At 42.1% G+C, this 16,972-nt stretch overlaps 1 protein-coding gene across 1 annotated transcript; it reads left to right on the plus strand.

The window, feature by feature from the left end:
- Nucleotides 1-217: 217 nt before the first annotated feature.
- LOC136768493 (zinc finger protein 585A-like) lies at nucleotides 218-16,113 on the plus strand. Its single transcript, XM_066722725.1, has 2 exons — nucleotides 218-661; nucleotides 12,239-16,113. The coding sequence occupies exons 1-2, from the start codon at nucleotides 421-423 to the stop codon at nucleotides 14,944-14,946; spliced, it is 2,949 nt and encodes a 982-aa protein (XP_066578822.1). The 5' UTR covers nucleotides 218-420; the 3' UTR covers nucleotides 14,947-16,113.
- Nucleotides 16,114-16,972: the final 859 nt, after the last annotated feature.

Genomic DNA, 16,972 nt, shown 5'->3' on the forward strand with positions numbered 1-16,972 from the left:
CATATCGCTGGGAAATCATTATTCTACTTTAAAACGTAAGTTTCCTGGCAGTTTCCTTGCAGTTTTCCAAAGTATTCGTGGTCAATGCGCAGTGGCCGCTGGGAAATGAAGTTTGCTCAGATGAGTTTTCGTGTTTAAAAATGCGCATGTGCAACATTGCGGAAATTGGGCCGGGAAGTTTTGTACGACCGGGAACTATTGTATCCAACAGCGGAACTACAGCCGCATCGGCTCGTCTGCAGCTCCGCGCCGCCCCTTTCTCCTTACAATGGCTACTAACTTCAGTCCGCCGCTGCGGATCAGACAGTACCGTCCTAGCAAGTGCGCAGCTGCGTACAGAGCCCCGTACTGACTGCGAGTGCGCTGCCATTGACCAGAGACCCGGAGAAAGACACTGAGCCGCCCAGCAGCCCGAGCAGCATGTCTCTGTCCCAGCGCTTCACACAGCGCCTGTCCTCGGCTCTGGCCGAGCTGATGAGAGCCGCTCAGTGTGCGGCGCGGAAGGCGCTGGCAGAGACGCTGGCGGAGCACCGAGAGGAGATGAGCCGAAGGCGGCGAGAGACCGAGAGGCTGCGCTGGAGGCTGCGGGAGCTGCGGGCGGCGAAGCGGAGTTTGAGAAGCGGCGGACACGGAGGAGGAGAGACCCCGGGAGCTGCCCTAGGTAACTTGTTCATTGTGTTCATGTCCGCTGGTTAAAGAGACGCGATGCGCAGACGCGATGGGCTGGATCTTATTCTGTGACGCATCTGTGCGGCTTCTCATCAGGGCTGAAAATGCGCATCCGCACGATATGTCCGCTCGTATTAAGAGACATGCCATGCAGTATTTTGGGGTTTGGGGCGGGGGACGTGCACCGGCTCCAGGACCCGGACAGTTTTTGTTAGTTGTGCTCTGCAGCCGGAGCTGAGTTCATGGAGCTGCTCCACTCCTTTCCCCTTCATTAAACTCACCCAGATATTAAGTCCAGTTTTCTTAAATTATAAAAATATGTAACTTCATAGGTATAGTTGTGAGTTAGGGGTTATAAAATAAGATCAGTTCTCACTCCAGCTATTAGTACATAATACGTTATTTTTTATTAACTGTAATTATGTGACACCTTCACTTTCTCACTCTGTTCAAGAAGTGATTCTATAATCTCAGGGCATGTCTCTCATAAACCACTTGCAAAAGAAGTAAAGTCCATTTTCACTCTAAAGTTTTAAGTATTTCCAAAATGTTGTATTCCAACCAAATTCTTAATTTGCCTAAATGAACCTAATTTTATAGCCATCTGTGATCTGAAATGTCCCAACTAGTTTGTCCAAAAGGCCAATTTTGAAATACGAAAATACCAGACCCCTGCTTGGGGGTGGGTTGTGAAATGCCAACCTAGGAGGGATGCTGGCAATTAGATGACGATGGAGGGGGGTGTTGAGGGCACATTGTACACAGATAACATTTTTAATGATATATTCAATAGATTACAGTACTTAAAATAACCAGAGATCTTCCAAAAATACTGGACAGAGGGTCAAAGTACATACACTACATGGCCAAAAGTATGTGGACACCTGCTCGTCAAACATCTCATTCCAAAATCATGGTCATTAATATGGAGTTGGTCTCCACTTTGATGCAATAACAGCCTCCACTCTTCTGGGTAGGCTTTCCACTAGATGTTGGAACATTGTTGAGGGGATTTCAGCCACAAGAGCATTAGTGAGGTTGGGCACTGATGTTGGACGATCAGGCCTGACTCACAGTTGGCTTTTCCATTCCTCCCAAAGGTGGGATGGGGTTGAGGTCAGGGCTCTGTGCAGGCCAGTCAAGTTCTTCCACACCAATCTCAACAAACTATTGCTGTATGGACCTAACTTTGTGCACGGGTTGTCATGTTGAAACAGGAAAGGGCCTTCCCCAAACTGTTTCCACAAATGCAAAATCACCTAGAATGTCATTGTAGGCTGTAGCATTAAGATTTCCCTTCAGTGGGACTAAGGGGCCTAGCCCTGAGACCGTTATTCCTCCTCCAGTCTTTACAGTTGGTCTATGCATTCGTGCAGGTAGCGTTCTCCTGGCATCTGCCAAACAAAGATTAGTCTGTCGGACTGCCAGATGGTGAAGCATGATTCATCGCTCCAAAGATCGCATTTCCCCTGCTACCAGGTCAAATGGCGGCGGGCTTTACTCTACTTCAGCCGACGCCTGGCATTGCACATGGAGATCTTAGGCTTGTGCGGCTGCTCGGCCATGGAAACTAATTAATTTTCTTAAGCTCCCGACAAACAGTTCTTCTGCTGACGTTGCTTCCAAAGGCAGTTTGGCACTCTGAAGTGATTGTTGCAAACAAGGAAAGACTATTTTTATGCGCTATGTACTGCAGCACTCAACAGTCCTGTTCTGTGAGCTTGTGTGGCCGACCACTGAGGTCAGGTCAGGTCAGGTCTCTCTCCTCATGTCTGTTTGTGTTTCTGATGCACATTTCTACCTGTATCCGGCACGTGTGGAAGAACCGTGAAGAACGCAAAGCGTCCTAATGACGAAAAATATTGCCGTAAAGAGTGGGATTTGCAACACCACGATATAAATGATAGAGCATAATATGAAACGAAAGACGTTTTTCTATCGTCATATGATATATATCGTCATATCGCACAGCCCTACTTTGGCTGTATGTTTGTGGTCATTGTCCTGCTGGAAGATTAATCTTCTCCCAAGTCCCGGGTCTCTTGCAGCAGGTTTTCTTCCAGGATTTATCTGTACTTTACGCAAAGTGGATGCAGCAATGCTGCCACCACCATGCTTCACGGTAGGGATGGTGTTCTCAGGATGATGTGCGCTGTTAGGCTTGCACCAAATGTAGTGCTTAGCGTTGAGGACAGAAAGCCCTATTTTGGTCTCATCAGACCATAGAATCTTCCTCTACTTGGTCTCAGAGTCTCCCACATGCCAAATACACTAATTAGAAGGGGTTTCCACATACTGTTGGCCATGTAGTGTACAAATACCAGACAGTCCGCTAAAATACTGGCCTGCTGGCAACCCTAATTGCCACAGACATCTTTACAATTAAACAGATGTTTGTTATTAATATATTGGTTTTGTTAAACAGTTATTTACATAAAAGAAGTAAAAAAGGAAACGTTATAAATAATGATCGCATCCTAGTTTGCACTGTTTTTTGTGGTTTTTGTGGTTAAAAGCAGCCGGAGCTGGAGCAGCAGTGTGGAGCTGCACCGGAGCTGCTCCGGAGCAAGCAAGCCCAGAGCACTGCCAACCCTACTCTGTTGAACCCGTTCATTGCAGACAACATCTATAATGGATATTGATCTAGTATTAGATCTGAGCCACTGCAGCAATATGAGCTTCATTTGCAATGTAACGTGATATTGGCTGCTTAACAGTCGTGCAGGGTGATCATTAAAATATGTCATACTGACATGCCAGGCAGTCTATTAGTCTAATAATAGTAGTTTATTCCCCTTTGTGGCTCAGCGCTCGTGTAAAATTTCACTTGTATAACGTTTTCCTCATACTTCTTGCTTTTACAATACTAGTACTCGTGTTGGTTATTTTGATTTTCCACTTCACAGCTTGTCTGCAGTTTACAAGGCTATCGTAACTATTACAATCTTGGATGTAGGACTTATATTTTGTTTACTGTATATTTTCCTATATACTTGTGTAATCGGGCTATGTTTAGATATTAAATTGGTCTTTTTATATATAAATAAAATCTAGTAGACAATAGATCAACATTTAGTTGTACACTTTCGGAGAGGTGTGTGTAATAAAATAGTCGTCTCTATGTTTGGAGAAATGTGGAACTGCCCCTTAGTGAAACCAATTTTCCTGTTCAATTGTTTTGCACATTATTGGGATTCTGTGAATTCCGTCTCTTCTTCAAACTGTACATCATGCGCCCTATTTGTTATGATATAACTGTAACAATATGAAGTTGAAATAGTAGTTTCAAATAGGGATAGCTCGATACCACTTTTTATTTTCCGATACCGATACCTTGACTATCTGCCGATACCGATCCAATATTTTTTTTTTTTTACTACTAAGCTGTTAATATGCCATATGTATGGATGCAATGTGAAACAAATTCTCTATTTCCCTAAAGGAAAAAATGCAAAGCCCACAACAACATGACTTATGCAATAATGCTGCTTCCTTTTATTTAGTGAAACTCTTTTAAATTAAAAAAATATATTTAAGCAGCATTTAAACATTCAAAATGAATACTGAAATATCACTGAAAACTGTGCAAAATTCAAATTGCAACATTTAGTTAACACAATATATATATAATTCTAGTGTCATACACTGGATTAAAAGATGACAATATAAATAACTCAAACCTCAATATATATATATCTAAAAATAAAAGCATTTCCGGTAAAAGATAACTCTTAGCATCCTTGTTGCAATGTTTTCCGGTCATAACAGCGTAATACAAAATGTATTGGACTATCTATGTAACTAATTTATACAATCTACTTAACTAAACGATTTACTTTTCCACATTTCCAAACACACTCAACATATAGACTACCGCTCTACGTTTGGTAACATACCTGTGCGCTCGAGCTGCAGTGAATACAATATAAATGGCAATAGCTGGCTGTGTGTATGCAGCTTAATAATATGAATGTGTTTGTTGCTCCTGTTCCCTTTTTTGTCAATGCTAGTTTTGCAGAAGGGTGTTTTCCACATCCTTAACCTGCAGGAACCTTGCTCTAATGTGACTGTTATGCCCTCTATGTGACTGAGGTTTCCTGAGGGCAAAAAATATATATACGTCGCTATTATTTGACATGATTATTTTATTCGGGGGCGGTTGATGTGTGCCTCCAACTAAGTGCAGTCTCGTGGAGAACACGCATACGCAGTTTGCACTGCGCTGGAGCCACACGGCGGTACCTGGAATAAAATAATCATGTTCAATAATAGCGACAGTTCTGGTTGGTGAAATACACTTTTTATGACTACAAACCGATGGTTTTCCGGAAAAATAGGGTGATGGGTCCAGTCGAACGTGCATAAAATGTAATTTTTTAATGATTTTCGTGAATTTTCTGATTTCCCCTTTGACTCTCAGGAAAGCGTCACCGGGGTCCTAACTCTGGTGCTGTCACGGTATATTTCTCAATCTCTGATTTCTGGTTCATAGAATAAACTGGATATGAAAAACTCACTCCACAGAATGTTTCTACTTATAGAATAACCTGGGAAAATATGGATTTTCAGTGGAGTTTCCCTTTTAAGGCGAAGGTTCAAGATAGATTTGTCGGTGGATCGTATCAGATTACAACATCTATTATTTCCGATATCTGATCCAGTGTTTTTGGCCTGTATCGGACTGATACCGATACAGATTATCGGATCGGCACATCTCTAGTTTCAAACATACCTACTGTAAAAAAAAATTAAAATAAAAAACCAGGAACACGTCAGGTCAGGAATATGCACTTTAAAAAAGCTGATCACAATGCAGTTCGTTAGTGTATCTAGATTCACATAATATTTGACGGACATGACATTATAACAACTCAATTTAAAAAATGTTAGCAATGTTTATGATTAATTGTATTTTTGAGTTAAATATTTTTGTGGGTAAAACAACTTTCAACCTGCAAATGGCCTGATGAATGCAGGTTCACCACCAAAACAAACAGCGCATTGCATTTCTTTTTCTTCATATACACTACACGTCAAAAGTTTTGGAACACCCACATTTCCCAATTTTTTTATTTTTGTATTTAAGCTGTTTAAGTCCAGTGAATAACCTGAAATGGCACAAACCCAGATAGCACAGCAGCATTGGGCCAACGTCGGCTGTTGATCCTGTGCTCTCCTACACCCAGCACATCACCACGCTGACACGCACCTACAGATTCTTCCTGAGCAAAATACGCCGGATCCGTCCCTTCCTCACCGACTACTCGACTCAGCTGCTCGTCCAGTCACTGGTCCTCTCCCGCCTGGACTACTGCAACTCCCTCCTGGCCGGCCTGCCTGCATCCACTACCCGCCGCTCCAGCTCATCCAGAACTCTGCGGCTCGTCTGGTATTCTCTCTGCCACGATTCGCACACGCCTCCACTGCTCCGCTCCCTCCACTGGCTAAGTATTCAGTTCAGGACTTTGACCCTCACCTACCGCTGTCTTGACCACACTGCACCAAGCTACCTTCAGACAGTCGTCTCTCCATACGTTAGAAGACTAACTCTGCCTCCTCTCCACTCTCCTTCCTCCAGAGCCGCTCCTTCTTATCCCTGGCCCCTAAATGGTGGAACGACCTGCCCACCGAAGTCAAAACAGCAGAGTCCTTGACCTCATTCTGGCGCTTACTGAAGACTCATCTTTTCCGACAGTACTACTTGTAATATTAGTCCTCTATCCCTGCTAGATAGCACTTCACAGTTTTATTATGCTTCTCGCGTTCTTGATTGTTTTCCTCCTTGCTCCCTTTCCTGTAGCCTTGTCTGTGACCCTACATCTTGACAGCACTTAGCTTTCACCATCTAGGATGTAGGACCTCACTTACTGTACTTGCCTGTGTAAATTGTAAATTGGAAGTTGTAAAATGCATTATATTTTGAATTGCTATGTTTTATGTAAATTTAATTTGTAATGATTGATGCCATTACCGAACTGTATTTTAGCACTTTGTTTTGCACTTATGTTGCACTTAAGTCTCCCTGGATAAGGGCGTCTGCCAAGAAATAACAACAATAATAATAATAATTAACCACAACCCAGCACACTACGAATTACGAGCAGCTTGACTTGCCCCGACTCCTGCGTATGCAACACAAACAGCCCTGTCTTCAGACCAGTATGTACAGGAAGAGCCAGGGGCTGAACCAGAGGGCCACTGGCCCCTAGTGAAATATGAGTGGCCCCCAGTCATTCAAACATTTTTGTATAATTCATAGTCCGTTTCCTGTGTCGATGTTATCGATTGTTACAAGTTATGTTTTAACACAGTGTTTTTGTGTTTTTTTTTCTTGGTAAAGCAGTTTTGCACCTTTGGTCATACAACCAGTTGTTGAACAAATACATTTTTTATTTGACCTATTTTTATATATTTGCACTGTATACAATGTTACATAAGGGTCCAAAGATTGAATGTTACACTCATAACTTTTTGTTCAGACATTAATACATTGCATTTCTTTGCATTTCAATATTTTTTTGAGATCATAACACTTTGTTTACACCTCTAATCCCCCACCTTTCGGAGTGTCCTCTTTATTTAAAGCTCAGGTGAGATAACCAGAGCTAGCTAGGGTTACCATAACTAAGTATCAGTGGAGCAGTACATTTAGCTAATGGGTTAATAGGTATTCTTAATGTACAGGATTAAAGATGCATTCCAGTGATTTTGGGTGTACCCATTCCTTCCAATCAGCCATTTTACAAAAACATCTGCCCAGGGGAGCATGCCCCCGGACCCCCCCCCCTAGCAGATGTTGGCCCCTCTGTAACAATTATGTCACCCTTGTGGCCCCCCATTTCCAAAATCCTTTAAACGCCCCAGACTATGTACAAATACTTTACCACAAATGCTTTGTACTTTACCCCAATCAAATAATGGTAGAAGTCCGGGTATGTAATTTCAATAAGTCTTTTATTTAACGTTACTGGAGAATCTTAATCTAATATTGTTTTCAAGTGGATCGGATAGTGTGTTTTTACCAATGATCAGTTAAGATAGCGATCTTCTCTCTGACCTTTGTAAATGTGAGAAATGACTGCTAAACTGGTATATTTTCTCCTTGCAATGTTGTAGGATGGGAAAGGCATACACAATATTGAATGTTTAATTAAATATGTTAATTTATTCTTTGCACATTAGTTTTTTTATTTATTGATTAGAATATCACTATTTGTCAAAATACACTATAAACTTTAACACAGAAAGTGGTTACAGATTTGCCTTGAAATCTTAAATAGCAGTTTGGAAGAAGTCTGGAAAAAGTCTTGAATTTGTCTATGAGAAAAGGGCAAGAACCATGTTTTGCGGATTTGCCTTTGCGGACCTTGATCATGCTGTTGTATATGGATGATACTTTGTTCCAAATAAATAAATCAAGTACAAAATAAATAAGTATAAATAAATAGATAAATATAAAGGGAAATGTACACTCACCTAAAGGATTATTAGGAACACCATACTAATACTGTGTTTGACCCCCCTTCGCCTTCAGAACTGCCTTAATTCTACGTGGCATTGATTCAACAAGGTGCTGAAAGTAGCCATCAGAGGATGGGTACATGGTGGTCATAAAGGGATGGACATGGTCAGAAACAATGCTCAGGTAGGCCGTGGCATTTAAACGATGCCCAATTGGCACTAAGGGGCCTAAAGTGTGCCAAGAAAACATCCTCCACACCATTACACCACCACCAGCCTGCACAGTGGTAACAAGGCATGATGGATCCATGTTCTCATTCTGTTTACGCCAAATTCTGACTCTACCATCTGAATGTCTCAACAGAAATCGAGACTCATCAGACCAGGCAACATTTTTCTAGTCTTCAACTGTCCAATTTTGGTGAGCTTGTGCAAATTGTAGCCTCTTTTTCCTATTTGTAGTGGAGATGAGTGGTACCCGGTGGGGTCTTCTGCTGTTGTAGCCCATCCACCTCAAGGTTGTACGTGTTGTGGCTTCACAAATGTTTTGCTGCATACCTCGGTTGTAACGAGTGGTTATTTCAGTCAAAGTTGCTCTTCTATCAGCTTGAATCAGTCGGCCCATTCTCCTCTGACCTCTAGCATCAACAAGGCATTTTCGCCCACAGGACTGCCGCATACTGGATGTTTTTCCCTTTTCACACCATTCTTTGTAAACCCTAGAAATGGTTGTGCGTGAAAATCCCAGTAACTGAGCAGATTGTGAAATACTCAGACCGGCCCGTCTGGCACCAACAACCATGCCACGCTCAAAATTGCTTAAATCACCTTTCTTTCCCATTCAGACATTCAGTTTGGAGTTCAGGAGATTGTCTTGACCAGGACCACACCCCTGAATGCATTGAAGCAACTGCCATGTGATTGGTTGGTTAGATAATTGCATTAATGAGAAATTGAACAGGTGTTCCTAATAATCCTTTAGGTGAGTGTATATGTATTCATTTTGTAATTTATGTATTTCATATTATATTTGTCTTTATTTTAAAATGTTGTCACAAATTATTCTCCATAATTATGTAGCAGCCTTAATAAAGTCATTTGCTGTGTGGGCTACCATTGAAATGCATTGCACCCTGTGGTGTTTTGGGTATAAGAAGGAGAAACCACGATGGATGTCTTAGGACTATATTTATTGCAACTTATTAATACACACTAGCCGACATTACCGGAGCTTACTATACACCTACGCACAGGGTCTCTTCAGTCTACTTCCGCCTACAGCATAGTGAACTAAACCATGGTCCTTACTAGCACTGCCTAGTGATTGCCATATAAAGTCCTCCTAAGATACTTTACACCCCCATTTTCTGTTTGTGTTTTGTCTGTGTCAGGACCTTTTCAACGTGTTGTTAAACTAGGACAGAAAACGGTCCTTCTTTGCACATTAAATGTTTGATGAATCGCTCCCCTTCCCCTGCTTGCATAGGCCATGATATCAGTGGCGGCCGGTGGGTTTATGAACTGGTGGGGCACGAAAAGACCGATGAACACGTGTGACAATGTATATTTGCACTCCAGTCGTTACAGTCCTGCAAAAACCTTTAAGAAGTTTGAAAGGTCACTATGCCATAGCGGTAGGTCAAGGATACAGTTCATTTTTTGAGTTACTGACATATTTGTGCAATAGTAATAATGAGAAAGCAGCATAAGTTAAACAATAAATGCAAATAAATTGTTATTTGCCAGTTTTTAATTTTTTTAAGAAATTCAAACTGTTACGTTATCGTAAAAAAAAATCAATTGTAAATTGTGCTGAGGCACCTTGTGTATATGTATGTGTGTATGTGTGTGTATATATATAATATGAAAATAATACATATGGTAGATTTACAGTGCATCTGGAAAGTATTCACAGTGCTTCACTTTTTCCACATTTTGATATGTTACAGCCTTATTCCAAAATTGATTAAATTAATTATTTTCCTCAAAGTTCTACAAACAATACCCCATAATGACAACGTGAAAGAAGTTTGTTTGAAATCTTTGCAAATTTATTAAAAATAAAAAACAAAAAAAGCACATAAGTATTCACAGCCTTTGCCCTGACACTCAAAATTGAGCTCAGGTGCATCCTGTTTCCACTGATCATCCTTGAGATGTTTCTACAACTTGATTGGAGTCCACCTGTGGTAAATTCAGTTGATTGGACATGATTTGGAAAGGCACACACCTGTCTATATAAGGTCCCACAGTTAACAGTGCACGTCAGAGCACAAACCAAGCCATGAAGTCCAAGGAATTGTCTGTACACCTCCGAGACAGGATTGTATCGAGGCACAGATCTGGGGAAGGGTACAGAAAAAATTCTGCAGCATTGAAGGTCCCAATGAGCACAGTGACCTCCATCATCTGTAAATGGAAGAAGTTTGGAACCACCAGGACTCTTCCTAGAGCTGCCCACCCAGCTAAACTGAGCGATCAGGGGAGAAGAGCCTTAGGGAGGTGACCAAGAACCTGATGGTCACTCTGACAGAGCTCCAGTGTGTCTCTGTGGAGAGAGGAGAACCTTCCAGATGAACAACCATCTCTGCAGCACTCCACCAATCTGGCCTGTATGGTAGAGTGGCCAGACGGAAGCCACTCCTCAGTAAAAGGCACATAACAGCCTGCCTGGAGTTAGCCAAAAGGCAATTGAAGGACTCTCAGTCCATGAGAAACAAATGTATGTACATGTGCTTCTTGTTTTTTATTTTTAATAAATTTGCAAAGATTTCAAACAAACTTCTTTCACGTTGTCATTATGGGGTATTGTATTTTGAGGAAAATAATGAATTTAATTCATTTTGGAATAAGGCTGTAACATAACAAAATGTGGAAAATTTAAGTGCTGTGAATACTTTCCGGATGCACTGTACATTCTAAGTAATTAAGCTGCAATGCTATAAACAACAATTATCACAACTTCATGACACAAAAATACCAATACGAGTAAGCCATAGCATAGAATACAAATAAATGTCAAAAACAAATATCTCCACAATTGTAATACAGCATGCTCCTCAGATTTGTCTATAGCTAGTACTGCAGCAGTATAATAATTAATTGAAAATAACACTCACCGATAGCTGACTTTGTTTATTCATGTCCGTTGTAGCTGTCTGCGCAGCAGCGATTGCACTTTGAGAGCACCCTGTACACTTGACACAAGCAATCAACAGCTCAATCTGGATTGTTTTGGATGTCCCTTTAAAATACTTTTATGTTTGCCTGGTCTCTCTCCTTGTAACCAAAAAAAACAAAAACACAATTTTCAAATAACTTTTTTTAAACCATTCCGTATTAAAAGCCGTTTTTTTATTTTTCCTTTGGGTGAACAAAAGATCTGTCGCTTGATTGGAGATCTAATCATTGGAGTTAAATATTTTCTTCAAATGACAACAAAGAAAAACCTATTTTCTAATAAGGAATCAACATCCTGATCACATTTGTACAGTCCCCAAATAGCAGTAACTCAGGTCGCGTTCTGGTAGTGCAGATTTCAGCAGCTGTGTGCAGATCTGCACTTCTCCACCAATGGGATTAGGTGGAATTCTGCAGATCTGCTCAGAACTGCTGACATCTGTGCTACAAGAATGCGACCTCACTGACAAGTGGGAAATGAGAAGATCATGCGCAGTAAGGTGAGGGGCCGAAGTTGAAATGCCCCTTCTGAACTAATTACAACTCGTGAGCTTATTCAAAGTGGAAGCCATATCAGTTACCTCTTGCTTAAGAAAACTCTAAACCACAGCAGTATCGGCATCATTTGCTTCCTGGACTGTTCACTTGAAAGCCACTGTAATTTTGGCAAGGCGGGATTCCCAGTTATCGGTGCCCGGTGACTTCTTTATGCGCTTTCCCTCCCCTCGACATGGCCACAGCATCACTGGGTTTTATTTTCTTAATTGAATATGTACTGTATCTGTTATGCATGATTTATTAAGAGCTCTATTGGGGTTTTATTTATGTAATTTGCATGTGAATGTGTAAAATGTCAGTGACTTATTTTCTATGATTAACTGCTAGGATGCCCCATTCTGATCTGCTCTCCTGTCTTGTCCTCCCCCAGGAGCATTAGAGACCAGTGCTCTCCCTGACTCTGGGAAAAGGGCTCCCACTGAGCAGCAGCCCTGTGAGCAGGAGTGGGGCTCCAGTCTGAGGCAGGACACAGAGCCCACAGCTACTGAAGACAAAAACAGTCTGTCTGAGCAGCACGGAAGCAGACACAGTGAAATGGAGCTCGGTGGACTGGTGTCTGCCCACATGGCGGAGCCACAGACTGTGGGTTTAACGCAGGGACTCGGGGCACTGGGATCTGAGTGTGGACCCAGTGCAGCTGGTGCTGAGCCAGACTCTACCAGTACACAGTGTGAGCCCAGTGTTGCGTCTGTTCACATTAAGACAGAGGACAGTGAACTGGAGTGGGAAATGCATACGGTTGTGAAAGATGAACCCTGTAATCTTAAACTAGAGAATATTACAGGAGACCTATGTAAACTGGAGCCGCAGCTTCCTGTAGATGGACTGTGTGACTCTGACTCTTTTGCCTTGAGGATGGGGCTCAGTGGAGGCAGTGACAGTGCAGTGAGGGGTGAGAGCCCATCTCCACAGTCCAGACAGCATCCTGGACCCTCCAGCTCTGACTCTCCCCCCTCAAACACAACTGGGAAACATCAGGGCTGCCATCGTTGCCCCCAGTGTGAGAAAACGTATAGGTACTTTGGAAACTTAAAAAAACACAAATGCATTCCTAGAAGGAAAAGAGTGCACTGCTGCAGCCTGTGTGGGAAGAGCTTTGATCGTTTAAGAATTCTGAAAATTCACCAGCGCACTCACACAGGAGAGAAACCGTACAGCTGCTCCCAGTGTGGGAAGAGCTTCACCCAATCATCAACACTTAATTCTCACCAGCGTATTCACACAGGGGAGAACCCGTACAGCTGCTCCCAGTGTGAGAAGAGTTTCCATCATGTAGAGAGCCTTAGATCTCACCAGTGTATTCACACAGGCGAGAGGAATTACAGCTGCTCCCAGTGTGGGAAGTGCTTCAGTCGGGCAGGACACCTTAAATCTCACCAGCGCATTCATACAGGGGAGAAACCATACAGCTGCACACTGTGTGGAAAGGGTTTCAGTCGGGCAGGAGACCTTAAATCTCACCAGCGCATTCACACAGGAGAGCGACCCTACATCTGCTCCCAGTGTGGAAAGAGCTTCACCCAAGCAGCAAGCCTTAATTCTCACAAGCGGATTCACACGGGGGAGAAACCCCACAGCTGCACACTGTGTGGGAAAGTTTTCAGTCGGGCAGGAAACCTTAAATCTCACCAGCGAATTCACACAGGAGAGCGACCCTACATCTGCTCCCAGTGTGGCAAGAATTTCACTTACGCAGATAGTCTTAAATCTCACCAGCTCATTCACACGGCGGAGAAACCCTACAGCTGCACACTGTGTGGGAAAGGTTTCAGACGGACAGGAGGCCTTAAAGAACACCAACGCATTCACACGGGGGATAAATCCCACAGCTGCTCCCAGTGTGGGAAGAAATTCCATCTGGTAGGCAGCCTTATATCTCACCAGCGCATTCACACGGGGGAGAAACCATACAGCTGCTCCCAGTGTGGAAAGAGCTTCCGTCTGGCAGGCAACCTTAAATCTCACCAGCGGATTCACACGGGGGTGAAACCGTACAGCTGCTCGCAGTGTGGAAAGAGCTTCATTCAGGCAGGACACCTTAAACGTCACTACCTCGCTCACACGGGGGAGAAACGGTATAGCTGCTCCCTGTGTGGGAAGGGCTTCAGTCGGAGAGCAAGCCTTTATCATCACCAGCGCATTCACACAGCTGAGAAGAATTACAGCTGCTCCCAGTGTGGGAAGAACTTCAGTAATGCTGGACACCTTAAATCTCACCAGCGCATTCATACAGGAGACCGACCCTACATCTGCTCCCAGTGTGGGAAGAATTTCACTTACGCATATACCCTTAAATCTCACCAGCTCATTCACACGGGGGAGAAACCCTACAGCTGCACACTGTGTGGGAAAGGTTTCAGTCGGGCAGGAAACCTTAAAGAACACCAACGCATTCACACGGGAGAGAAACCGTACAGCTGCTCCCAATGTGGGAAGTGCTTCCGTCTGGCAGGCAGCCTTCAATATCACCAGTGGATTCACACGGGCGTGAAACCGTACAGCTGCTCCCAGTGTGGAAAGAGTTTCGGTCTGGCAGGCAGCCTTAAATCTCACCAGCGGATTCACACGGGTGTAAAACCGTACAGCTGCTCGCAGTGTGGAAAGAGCTTCACTCAGGCAACACACCTTAAATTTCACGAGCGCATTCACACAGGAGAGAAACCATACAGCTGCCCCCAGTGTGGAAAGGGCTTTGCTCGGGCAGAAAACCTTAAATCTCACAAGCGCATTCACACAGGAGAGAAACCATACTGTTGCTCCCAGTGTGGGAAGGGCTTTGCTCTGGCAGCAAACCTTAAATCTCACGAGCGCATTCACACAGGAGAGAAACCATACAGCTGCTCCCAGTGTGGGAAGGGCTTTGCTCTGGCAGCAAACCTTAAATCTCACAAGCGCATTCACACGGGAGAGAAACCATACAGCTGCTCCCAGTGTGGGAAGGGCTTTGCTCGGGCAGAAAACCTTAAATCTCACAAGCGCATTCACACGGGAGAGAAACCATACAGCTGCACACTGTGTGAGAAGAGATTCAGTCAGGCAAGCACCCTTAAATCTCACCAGCACAGTCACACAGGGTAGAAACTAGGCAGCTGCTCCCAGAGTGGGAAGAGCTTCAGTTAGGCAGGCAACATTAAATCTCAGCAGTGTATTCATACTAAAGAAAATCTGTACTAGATTGGATTTTTATATTTAAAATTACACAAATAGTTATGTTAATAGTTCTTTGTATTATTGCTCTATGTATCTTTGTATTGTAGCTCCTACTGTTTTCTCTATGGTCACCAGAAACATACAATTCTGAGTCATGACATGGTGGGGGTGTAATTTATGGACCACAAGAAGTAGTCATTACCAGAGCCGTTTCTAGGCATAAGTGACTGCTTAGGGCCCCCAGGCGCTAGGGGTGCCCCTAGCAAAAACTAATAATAAATTGAATATATTTTAAATTATTTTCTATAATTGATCACAGTGATCAGTTTTCAGATTTGGATTTTATGTTTGATCATGGAAACAAATATAAGTTATGCTTTAGAGTCAAACTGGATTCGTAAGGAAACATTGAAGACAAAGGAAAAGTTTTATGTTTCATTTGCCAGCAGTGCTTTTCTGACGAGGGCAATGTGAGTAGTTTTATCATTTGTGAGCGAAACATCCGTTTGGTGTAGCGTTTATAATTCAGTTTGCTGAATATAATTATTTGGTGTTTTTTCAAATATACATGTCTTTTACATTTTACATATACATTTTTTACCATTCCCGTTCAGAGTTGTTATATGTCTGCCTAGTTTTTATTAAAGTATTACTGTGTGGCACAGCCACTTAAAGACTGTTATACTTATTTTAATAAAGTCACGATTAATCTACAAATTGAAATACAATTTAAATAAAATAGAATTTAAAATATGAAGGGGATGTCTCCACCAATCATGAATTGGTTGTGTTCATTCATTCAGTTTGGCAGTAAGAGAAAGAAACAAACCACATTTACCTGGAGGTTCCCCTTTTGCTACTCAATAAGGCATACTTGATCTGAAAATGAAAGATATTTCACAGATTAGGTCAACTATATATACATTATCTAATGAGGCTCTGCAGAGGAGATAATATTCTCATTATTATCATGGACTTTTCTGTGGCAAATACACAGCTGGTGTGAATGTCTATGATTATGATTAAATGTCAAATGTGATGTCTAAAATCCATTATTTTTGTTTCCTCTGAATAAAAAATATATAGTTTATTCCATTTGGTCCCAGTTTCAAGAAGCTGATTATTATTTATATTATTTATTTATTTATTAGCAGATGCCCTTATCCAGGGTGACTTACAAAACATAAGAGCATTATAAAAGTGCAATACAGTCTAGAATTACATATCAAAGCATAGTACAAATTACAAGTTCAAAAGTGCATAAGAGAAATATACAGTTAATACAAGTCCTACATCCTAGATTTGTGAGCTAATAATTGCAGACAAAATGTGAAGTCATAGTTAATAGCTAAGGGGAAGGGGACATAGGGGTAAACAATATAAACAACACGAGTACTAGCAATGCAAAAGCAAGTTGTGCCATACAGTGCAATTTAACAGGAGATCTGAGCCCCACAAGGGAATAACAGCTAAGTTACAGGTACAGTCTGAGTAATCACCGGAAAGTGGTCAGAGACTCTGCTGTCCTGAGTTCATCCTGAGGGATGAGAAGGAGCAGCTCTGGAGGAAGGGGAGCGGAGAGGATAACTGACGGGAGCTTTTCCTAAGTTGTATCTCATTGTGACCAAAATGTGTTCCATGATAACATTTATAGATTTTAATGATATATATATATATATACTACCGGTCAAAAGTTTTAGAACGCCTAAATTTTCCACTTTTTATTGAAGTTTACACAGTTTAATGTCTCCATGGATTTAATTAAAGCATATAACAAATAAACAATTGGAGATAAAAAATAAATCATGGAATCGTTTTGTTTAACAAAATGTAACCCCTTAAACTGACAAATCCCTCTGGTATTGTTAAAAGTGCAACAAATCCATGCGCTTCTATTTAATCCCATGTGTGCTCTTCACTGTTGTGTTGTTTGCCAAGTATTTGGTATCCCATG

Source organism: Amia ocellicauda, chromosome 14 (genome assembly GCF_036373705.1).
Source record: "Amia ocellicauda isolate fAmiCal2 chromosome 14, fAmiCal2.hap1, whole genome shotgun sequence".
In the NCBI taxonomy this organism is placed as follows: domain Eukaryota; kingdom Metazoa; phylum Chordata; class Actinopteri; order Amiiformes; family Amiidae; genus Amia; species Amia ocellicauda.

Coding starts and splice junctions, on each gene's coding strand:
- LOC136768493 (XM_066722725.1), top strand. CDS start 421: ATGTCTCTGTCCCAGCGCTTCACACAGCGCCTGTCCTCGGCTCTGGCC. Junction 662..12,238: donor GACCCCGGGAGCTGCCCTAG/GTAACTTGTTCA, acceptor GTCCTCCCCCAG/GAGCATTAGAGACCAGTGCT.